An 11,167-nucleotide genomic window follows, 5' to 3' on the forward strand; every position below is an offset into this window, starting at 1 on the left:
TTTTTGCTAGAGACTGTTTCCACGGCTCATGGCAGCACTTAACCAGTTACGCTAAGACTCCCATATATTTCAACCTAAAAGTGTCCCAACTGCCCTCAAATTGGGTGTAAATTCACCTGCTCCTCTCCCATCATATATAAGAATAGCATTAGGAAAAAAGAGAGACATAATAAAGGTGGAATCCAATGACTAGTGCGAGCCCTAGTACTTCAGAAACAAGTTGAATTTGATTAATTTATTGGAACCGATAAAATTAGGAGTTCAGAAAAGAAATTCAGTTTATATCATTCCATATTATAAGTATCTAACAATGCAGCATGGACAAGAACCCCACATGAAATGCAATTGGTAGAAATGGGGCACAAATTTCAAATTTCTACTTTAAATAATTTTACAGGACAGTTAAAGTTTGCTGCTTGTCAATATATTTCAAACATCTATATTGTTCAAGGTTGAGATGATCTCTAACCTGTTGAACGCGTTTTTGGAGCTCATCATCCTGATAGCATGTCCTAATTACAGTCTTTTTCTTGTCTAATAGAAAGGGGGAAACTCAGAACAATATGTACTATATTCCAGATATTCTTTTGTGGGTGCTTAATTGTTATTTGATCGATTAACCCCCCATCCTTATTATGAAGATAGTGGATTAATGTTCATTGTAACACTATTTGATCAAAAACACTGACCAATGTTTCCTTATAGGTGACCAAGCACTAGCCAAAATGCAGCCACCAACGTGGTAAACAGAAATCCACAACTAGAATGAAAGGTAGCATACCTAAAACATTAGTTGATTTGGCACATAGATACTGCTACTATGTCCATTGCAATCTTGTTTAAAGCTCAGATGTAAGTTACAAAAATAGTAGTAATATGCTACATAATTGATGGAGATATATAATATTCCACGTGATCAGTAGTTAAGGGGTGTATAAAGGTACCGTTTCACTCATCTGTCTTTATAAGTTTTTGAGTTGAATATGTACTCAGATTCCGTCATCTTAGCTATGAGATGACAAGAACTTGGTAGCATTGGCTTGAAATCCGTCTTTAATTGTATCGAGATTTTATTCATTAGCGTGTCTCCAACTCGTGTACAAGGACCTTTCATTTGTCTCTATTATTGCATCTTCCTTGGAGAGGGATGGAATGAGGAATTGAGTGTCAGCTGGATGCTAGCTCTTCACATTGTAAGTATCTGATTTACAAGTTTTTTGAAAAAATTAATTATTCACTAATGTTGTACGCAATCATGGCATTACTTTTAGCGTTACTTCCTCTCACGATACTGTTGTTGCTGTTCTTCTATAGGAAAAATCAAGTCCAATGATTGATTTGCTTAATCAGTTAAGGACCTTCTTTAAATGCAGGGGCCATGAATTTGGAATGGTCAAAAAATGGAAATTGCTTCAATGAATCTGAGCATGTACCTATAGAAGATTATAGAGGAAGTAATCAAACTAGAAGACGATGAAAATAGTAGTTTAGCGAAGTCTGCAGTAGAGGAATTAAGTATAAGATATATGAATGTTGAAGAAATACGCAGCTCTCGGATTTCAGAAAAGATGATCATTCAAGTACCTATTAAAAACCAAATCTTTCTCAAAGTGGAAATAGTTTCTTCCTTTTCTGCAGAATGTAAGATTAATGAATTCTTAGGTAAAGAAACAAAAAACAGATTCTAATACACAAGCAAATCAACAAGTCAATAGATGGACCAATCTATTTTTTAGACACATCCAGGTTTTAATTATCATTAAGAACATACTTTGATCATAGACAATAAGCAGAAATCAATTTTAGTCGTGCTTTGATTTAAACATCATTATCAGCTGTCTACAAAAATATGCCTAACTGAATCGTTATCGACCAAGAGTCTTCAAATCATTGCTTTTTCTTATTGTTACAGACACAAATACACAATGCAGATATGGCTGATGAACAGAATACAGTATCCTCTCATAACACTCGTGTTTTTCCTCTTCGTAGTCTTCTTCATCTTATATAATGTAGAAGACCCCTTTTTCAATGGTGTTACATTTTCATCCAAGAAAGAACCTTTATTGAAATCTAGTCATAATGAAAACCTCACCATCCCAAGAAATCCTCCAGGTCAGTCCCCAAAAAAGTTTTGGGATCGTCAAAATTATATTCTCTTTTCAAACTTTTTCCTTTTTTTCATTAGCAAGTTCTTTAGGGCTTGTTAATGGATTTTTACCATATATTATTTTCTGCATTCTGTAGAAATTCGGGGTTATACATGCATAGTTTAATTTCATGTTTTTCTTAGCTGGCCTGATGGGATTTTCCTGTGAATATGTTTGATTTTTTTTTTTTTTTAATAGTGCCTTTGGATAAATCAAGTACCTGCCATTTTACTGTTAAGCATAGCGGAAGGAGAGCTAAATGGGGTAGCCCTGTACTGGAGTCCGGAGGCCGGAGAGAACTATTGGAGACGTGTGATTACACTTCTGGCAAATGGGTCTTTGATAACACTTCACATCCACTGTATAACGAATCTGATTGTCCGTATATGTCAGATCAAGTAGCTTGCCAAAAATATGGACGGCCTGATCTGGATTACCAGTATTGGAGATGGCAGCCTCACAACTGCAATTTGAAGATGTAACTTTCTTTCTTTTGGCTCTTGTTCGGACTCACTAACAATTTTGAGACTGAGACGTAATTGTTGTTGTTGTTGTTACATCTTCTACGGTCTGGAGCTACTTATTCTTGTACCTTGCTATGCAGTGTCAAGCTTCTCGCTGATCTTAGTATTCAATAGTTGAAAGCAGTTCAGTAAAAAAAAAAAAAATTCTAAAATCTTAACTACGAGAATGGTTCAAGGTTTTGTTGGGAATAAACCCCTTACCAAAATAATATTCACGGTAATAAAGCGGAATAATAATGTAGCACCGAGATACGGTAATTAACAAGAATAAAAGAGTAACAATGACACCAAGATTTTTACGTGGAAAACCCTTCTGAATAAGGGAAAAAAAACCACGACCCCGAGAGGAGCAACTGATATCACTATAGTAAGGAATTTTACAACTTTGTAGGTCGGAGGTAAATACTCCAAAGACCACTACAACACTCAAAAGAAATAACCCTCTTTTGATATTCCCACCTCACTACAATATCGCTCACTCTCTATTTTCCTCACAGACTATTTTCTTATACCTTGTCTGTGAAACCTCACTCTTTCTTTCTCTCTTTGTTGGTGTGTAGAAATGAGAGTTGAAGCTCTCCTTTTATAGCCAAAGCTTCACCCTCTAAAGCCTACAATATTTGACAATTTACACACACTTTTCACAATTCAACAAAGTTGGCTACCAAACCAAAGAAATTCAACAAGGTTGGCTACCAAACCAAACTAATTCAACAAGGTTGGCTACCAACCAAACCAAGTCAACAAGGTTGGCTACCAAACCAAAGAAAACTCTTATTAGGCACATGCCTAATACTTCTTCAATGAGATGGACATCATCAATCTCCCCCTCCAGTCTCATTCATCTAGAGGAGGTAGCACTGTCTTCTAGTTTGAGTGCATGCCGACAAGTTCTTTGCATAGCTCGAACTTGTTCCTTGGTACCACCTTGGTCAGCATATCTGCGGGATTCTCACTTGTAGAAATCTTCAAGACTTTTAGAGATTCATCATCTACCATTTCTCGAATCCAATGATATCTCACATCAATGTGTTTGGTCCTTGCATGGTACATAGAGTTCTTGCTAAGGTCTATTGCACTTTGACTGTCACAATAGACGACATACTCCTTCTGATGCAATCCAAGCTCTTGAAGGAATCGCTTGAGCCATATCATCTCCTTGCCAGTTTCTGTAGCGGCAATATACTCTGCTTCAGTTGTTGAAAGTGCAACGCACTTCTGCAACTTAGACTGCCATGATATAGCTCCCCCTGAAAATGTAAATAAATATCCAGTAGTAGATTTTCTGTTGTCAATGTCACCTGCCATATCAGCATCTGTATAGCCCTTCAAGATTGGATCAGATCCTCCAAAGCACAAACAATCTCCCGTGGTACCTCTCAGGTACCTGAGTATCCACTTGACTGCTTCCCAATGTTCCTTTCCAGGATTTTCAAGAAACCTGCTGACAACACCAACTGCGTGAGCAATATCAGGTCTAGTACATACCATTGCATACATCAAGCTTCCGACTGCTGAAGCATAAGGAACTTTAGCCATGTTCCCTTTCTCCTCCACTGTTGTAGGACACATCTTCTTACTCAACTTTAGATGACCAGCAAGAGGTGTGCTGACTGGCTTAGCATTCTTCATGTTGAAGCGTTCTAGTACACGTTCAATGTACTTCTCCTGAGATAGCCACAACTTTCTACTTGTTCTCTCTCGAACTATCTTCATCCCTAGAATTTGTTGTGCTGGGCCCAAGTCCTTCATATCAAATGACTTGGACAGATCTCCTTTCAACTTTGCTATCAACCCCTTGTCTTTTCCTACAATTAACATGTCATCCACATACAACAACAATATAATAAAGTTATTCTCAGAAAATCTTTTGAAGTATACACATGGATCAGAATAGGTCTTTAGGTATGTTTGACTTTTCATGAATGAATCAAACTTCATGTACCACTGCCTTGGTGCCTGCTTCAATCCATAAAGACTCTTATTCAATTTGCACACCATGTGTTTCTTTCCAGCTACTTCAAATCCTTCTGGTTGCTCCATATAAATCTCCTCTTCCAAATCTCCATGAAGAAATGCAGTTTTCACATCCAACTGCTCCACTTCAAGATCTAGGCTAGCTGCTAAGCTCAAAATTGTTCGAATAGAAGTCATTTTAACAACGGGGGAGAAAATTTCGTCAAAATCAATACCTTTCTTCTGTTCGAAGCCTTTAACCACCAATCGAGCTTTGTATCTGACCAGCTTGCCATCTCCATCTTTCTTGAGTTTAAAGACCCATTTGCATTTGAGTGGTCTTTTACCCTTTGGAAGTTCAACCAGCTTGTATGTGCCATTTTTTTGGAGAGATTCCATCTCTTCTTGCATAGCTTTCATCCACTGGTTCTTTTCTGGATGGGACAACACCTCCTTAAGACTTTCTGGCTCCCCCTCATCACTGATGAGGACATACTCTGTGGAAGGGTACCTGCGTGACTCTACCCTTGGCCTCTCTGATCTCCTCAGAGGTTGAGGTTGTTCTTCTCCCTGAGTGGGGTGCTCCACTTCCTCGACACCTTCATCAAGTTGCTCCCCCTGCTCAATAACCTCACCAGGTTGCTCCCCCTGCTCGGCAACCTCGTCGGTCGTACTTTCTGCACTTGTGGGATTGTTAGAAGTAGAAGGAATAGTAACAAAGTTAGGAATTATACCATTCTTCGCCTTTTCTGACATATCAGCAGCAGTTCCAACTTCACTTTCTCGGAAGACTACATCTCTACTTCTGATGACCTTCTTCTTTACAAGATCCCACAGTCTGTACCCGAACTCTTCATCTCCATATCCGATAAATATGCAGGGAATAGATTTATCATCCAGCTTTGTTCTCTGCTCTTTTGGTACATGTGCAAAAGCTCTGCAACCGAACACCTTCAGATGCGAGTAGGACACCTCCTTGTTGGTCCAGACTCTCTCTGGGATTTCAAACGCCAACGGAACTGATGGACTCCTATTGATCAGGTAACAGGCTGTCTGAACTGCTTCACCCCAGAATGACTTAGGCAGTTTAGCCATTCTGAGCATGCTTCTCACCTTCTCCACAATGGTGCGGTTCATCCTCTCGGCTACGCCATTGTGCTGTGGGGTTCCAGGAACTGTCTTTTCATGTCTGATCCCATGACTTGAACAATACTCTTCAAATTCCCTTGAAGTGTACTCACCTCCATTGTCACTTCGGAGACGCTTTAGCTTTCGACCCGTCTCCCTTTCTACTAGAGCATGAAACTTCTGGAAAACTTGAAACACCTGATCTTTGGTTTTCAAAATATAAACCCATAATTTTCGTGAAGCATCATCAATAAAAGTAACAAAATATTTGTTACCGCCCATTGATTCAATTTCCATTGGGCCGCAAACATCAGAATATACTAAATCAAGTATATTCAATTTTCTTTCAGACGATGTCTGAAATGAGACTCTATGCTGCTTACCAAATAAACAGTAGTCACAAGGTTTTACCGTTGTACCTTTGGCATAAGAAATGAGTGATTTCTTGGCAAGAATCTGCAATCCCTTCTCGCTCATATGACCCATTCTTTTGTGCCACAAATCTACAGAAATCTCATCTTGTGCCGCGTTCAATTCACCTTGGCATATTTCTGCATTTGTCCTGTACAACGTGCCACGAGCAACTCCCTTTGCAATCACCAATGATCCCTTAGTGAGTCTCCACTTTTGATTTGCAAAATAGCTCTCGTATCCATCTCGGTCTAAAGCAATTCCCGAGATCAAGTTCATCCGTAAATCAGGTACATGCCGCACATCCTTTAGAACCAATGTGCATCCGACATTTGTCTTGATACAAATGTCACCAATCCCCGCAATCTTTGAGTAACTTGTGTTACCCATTTTCACTGTGCCGAAATCACCTGCTACATATCTGCAAAAAAGATCTCTTATCGGTGTGGCATGGTGAGATGCCGATGTGTCAACCACCCATTCCGACTCTGAACCTGACAGGTGCATGCATTCCTCTTCCTCATTTATAAAGAGGACAACATTATCATTATTTTGCACCATGGCGGCTGTGTTGTCGTCATTCTTCTGGCCACTGGTTTCACCTTTGCCCTTCCTTGGATTTGGGCAATCTCTTTTGAAGTGACCTGGTTGATTACAGTTGTAGCAATTTCTGACTCTTGATTTGGATCGGTTCTTTGACTTCCCACGAGCTCCGGATCTACCATAGTTGTTCGAACTCCTTTGATAACTCCTGCCTCTACCTTCTGTGATGAGAGCCTGTCCTTGATTTTCAGGCTTCTTTCTCATCTTCTCATTGAGTAGAAGAGCCGATGTGACATCTTTCAACTCAATAGTAGTCTTACCGTGCAGGATGGTTGTTGCCAAATTATCGTATGAAGATGGCAACGAGTTCAATAGCAAGATGGCTTTATCTTCTTCCTCGATTTTCACTCCGAGGTTGGCAAGCTGTGTGATTAGTCCGTTAAACACATTTAAATGTGACAAAAAATTCGTACCTTCACTCATGTGTAGGGCGTATAACTGCTTCTTCAGGTACAATTTATTTGTCAGCGTTTTGGACATGTATAGGCTTTCCAACCTTGTCCAAATTCCACGTGCAGTGTCTTCATCAATGATGTTATTTACCACATCATCTGATAAGTGCAACCTGATTGCACTAGCAGCTTTTTCATCCAAGTCAGCCCAATCCTCAGCTTTCATGGTATCAGGCTTTTTGGAATCAACATCTAGAACCTTGTGTAATCCTTGTTGGATGAGCAGATCTCTCATCCTTCTTTGCCATGTTGAGAAACCGTTATCTCCATTGAATTTTGCTACCTCGTACTTTACTCCGGACATTTTTATTTTTCACCAAGTATAGTACTACCGACAGTGAATAGTATTTCAGTGAACGAGCAGAACCTGTGCTCTGATACCAGTTGTTGGGAATAAACCCCTTACCAAAATAATATTCACGGTAATAAAGCGGAATAATAATGTAGCACCGAGATACGGTAATTAACAAGAATAAAAGAGTAACAATGACACCAAGATTTTTACGTGGAAAACCCTTCTGAATAAGGGAAAAAAAACCACGACCCCGAGAGGAGCAACTGATATCACTATAGTAAGGAATTTTACAACTTTGTAGGTCGGAGGTAAATACTCCAAAGACCACTACAACACTCAAAAGAAATAACCCTCTTTTGATATTCCCACCTCACTACAATATCGCTCACTCTCTATTTTCCTCACAGACTATTTTCTTATACCTTGTCTGTGAAACCTCACTCTTTCTTTCTCTCTTTGTTGGTGTGTAGAAATGAGAGTTGAAGCTCTCCTTTTATAGCCAAAGCTTCACCCTCTAAAGCCTACAATATTTGACAATTTACACACACTTTTCACAATTCAACAAAGTTGGCTACCAAACCAAAGAAATTCAACAAGGTTGGCTACCAAACCAAACTAATTCAACAAGGTTGGCTACCAACCAAACCAAGTCAACAAGGTTGGCTACCAAACCAAAGAAAACTCTTATTAGGCACATGCCTAATACTTCTTCAATGAGATGGACATCATCAGGTTTCCCCTTTATATTTTAGACCATCTTGTCTTCTTTGTATTTGCTATATATGACTTCTTTTCTTTCATCAAAATCGTCTCAAAAATTGTTGCAATTCTTGTTACCATTGTTGACTTGTTAATGTACGGTATATAGGTGGAATTCGACTGAAATGTGGGAGAAATTAAGAGGGAAAAGACTAATGTTTGTAGGCGATTCACTGAATAGAGGACAATGGTTATCGATGGTATGTCTAATGCAATCTGTTATTCCGGCTGAGAAGCAGTTCATGACACAACAAGATCACCTCACCAGTTTTAGAGCAGAGGTCAAGTGAACTTAAAACATTATATGGAAAGATAACCTGTTATTCTATCAATGATATTAAACTTTAAATGATGATTTTGCATTTGTTTCATAATAAAGAAAGTTTAACACCTGGTGCTAAATTGGAGTGTGTGTTTTTGTGTTGATTACAGGAATACAATGCAAGCATAGAGTTCCTTTGGGCACCATTTCTTGTCGAATCAAATTCTGATGAGCCAATGGGTCACAGATTGCCTGAGAAAATACTGCGTCCTGACTCAAATCTTAGGCATTCATCGCGTTGGATTCATGCTGATATATTGGTCTTTAATTCATATATTTGGTGGAGAAAGGGCTCTGTTAAGCTATTGTAAGTGTGAATTATTAGATCATGGCTTCTTCAGATATGCAACTTAAGTTCATCTTTCCAGTTGAAAAGAGAGTCAAATATATTCGACGAACAAGTAGTTGACATCTTAGATTTGATACAGTACAAGGGATTTGCTATCTAATTAGTTCCATTACCTTCTTAGATGGAGCTCAGAAGAAAATGGAGTTTGCGAAGAAATAGATGGATTGAGCGGCATGGAGTTGGCCATGGACGCCTGGGCCAATTGGGTAGAATCCAATGTTGATCCCATGAAGAAGGTCTTTTTCGTTACGATGTCTCCTACACATTTATTGTAAGTGAGGACCAACTTTTATATTGCTGAATGTTAGTTTATGCATGAATCTATAATGGTCTAAATCAGGAACTTTGACATATAAAGTTTTTCATTTGAAGTCTTATCAGTTTACTATGGTGCCTGTTAAGGTTTGTCAAGTCAGATTGCCAAATGCCTAAACATTGGTGGTGAACTAATTACATCACAGAAGACATATAGTTCTCTATTTCATTGCCAATGTACAGATATTTATGAGTCCGCTCCACAAATCTTACTAGAACTGCTTGTTTTTTTAAGAAAAGTGTGATACTGTTTTTGATGCAGTAAGTAGGGGAAAAGAGCTCTTAATTGTAAGTATCAAACTTAAAGCTGATTCTGCACAGTAGAGTGTGCTGCAATTAGGGGTCTGGCGTCATTTTGTTAACAAGAAAATGGCTTTATGGTATGTTAATGAATTGATCTATTACAAAAACAAGACTTCATAAGTTCTGCCAATGTATAGATATACTTATGTTGGCTCATACATATCCGATCCATCTCATAGGTTGAGGTCAAGTTTCCAGTACATTTCATTTGAAACAAAAGTTTCAGAATTTTCAGGGTGGATTCTTTATTAACCTTTAGCTTCCATTCTGTATACAGTATGCTTGTGGCGAACAATAATCACTTCTTTGTATTGAGCATGATGTTTCTCGTGTGATCATAACATATGAGACATTGAGGAGCAGGGAAACACACACACAGTTCTGAACATAGAAATGCATATATGCTTTCTAAGCGTCTTATAGTTTCCGTTGAATATGACATTATTATGGCTCAATTTTCTACTGGAAATTCAAACTAAAAGATTTCCTAGTTAGCTTTATTTCTTGTTCTTTTTTTTCATTTTATCTTCTATACAGAAAGAAATTATGCTACATCTTTTTGCTTCTCTGTATATTCAGGAAACAAGAATGGGAACCAGGAAAAAGAGGAAACTGTTATGGCGAGAAGCTCCCAATAAAGAACCAAACCAGGGAAACTAACCTCGACTTGCCCACAACGCTGATGATGGAAAAAGTACTAGCTAGGCTGAGCTCAAAGGTCACTGTTCTCAACATCACTCGCCTTACAGCACACAGGAAAGATGGCCATCCTAGTATTTATCGCAAATTTTATGGTATACTCTCCCCTGAGGAATTAGCAAACCCTGCAAGTTACTCGGATTGCATCCACTGGTGCTTGCCAGGGGTGTCTGATGTATGGAATGAGCTGCTATTTCAATTTTTTTGACACGGAGGCTTAGCCCGATGAGTAAGCGAAGAATACTACTGCACCCACGAGTACTATTTTGTGGCAGTTGGTGCAAATATGTGAGTGTGACCGATAATACTACATACATCTGCAACAGGACTTGTTGTATCTTGTCACGACCCTACACCCGAACCCGGTCGTGATGGTGCCTCTCGTGAAGACAAGGCCAGCCAACTAGACCCAATTCATTTGTTAAAGCAGTTAAACAATATAAAAGAAGTCTAAAACATGATTTAATGATAATAAGTAGCGGAAATACAACCCGACACAGCCCTAACCGAGGTGTCACAAGTCACGAGCATCTAACAATACTGAATCCTCAAATGTAACTACAGAGTTTTAAATACTGAACTAAGAACATAAAGGAAATAGATAGGGAGGAGCTCCAGGCTGCGAACGCCAACAGCTACCTAAAGACTCCTCGAGATCCGCCTGAAGCTAGAATGAATCAACACTCGGGAGCGAGACCAGCTACGTCTGAATCTGCATACGGGGTACATGGAGTAAAGTGAGTACTCCAACTCAGTGAGAAACAAATATAAATAACGACTGAAAGTAAGAAAACACGTAGGGCACAAGGCATTCGATAATGAAGCAGTAAAATCATTTAAAAACAGTAAACCAGTGAAAAATCAAGTAAAATTCTATTTCAACAAGTAAACAAGTAATTGA

At 38.8% G+C, this 11,167-nt stretch overlaps 1 protein-coding gene across 1 annotated transcript; it reads left to right on the forward strand.

The window, feature by feature from the left end:
- The first annotated feature begins 1,799 nt into the window (after positions 1-1,799).
- LOC107764966 (protein trichome birefringence-like 35) lies at positions 1,800-10,657 on the forward strand. Its single transcript, XM_075252706.1, has 6 exons — positions 1,800-2,115; positions 2,349-2,628; positions 8,388-8,559; positions 8,711-8,907; positions 9,071-9,220; positions 10,147-10,657. The coding sequence occupies exons 1-6, from the start codon at positions 1,926-1,928 to the stop codon at positions 10,472-10,474; spliced, it is 1,317 nt and encodes a 438-aa protein (XP_075108807.1). The 5' UTR covers positions 1,800-1,925; the 3' UTR covers positions 10,475-10,657.
- Positions 10,658-11,167: the final 510 nt, after the last annotated feature.

The sequence above is a fragment of the Nicotiana tabacum genome, chromosome 5 (assembly GCF_000715075.1).
Source record: "Nicotiana tabacum cultivar K326 chromosome 5, ASM71507v2, whole genome shotgun sequence".
Lineage (NCBI taxonomy): Eukaryota > Viridiplantae > Streptophyta > Magnoliopsida > Solanales > Solanaceae > Nicotiana > Nicotiana tabacum.

What these genes read in the sequence shown, in the direction of transcription:
- LOC107764966 (XM_075252706.1), top strand. Translation starts at nt 1,926, where the DNA reads ATGCAGATATGGCTGATGAACAGAATACAGTATCCTCTCATAACACTC. An exon ending in AAGGGCTCTGTTAAGCTATT is followed by an intron (nt 8,908 to 9,070) that starts GTAAGTGTGAAT and finishes TTACCTTCTTAG; the next exon opens with ATGGAGCTCAGAAGAAAATG. An exon ending in ATGTCTCCTACACATTTATT is followed by an intron (nt 9,221 to 10,146) that starts GTAAGTGAGGAC and finishes CTGTATATTCAG; the next exon opens with GAAACAAGAATGGGAACCAG.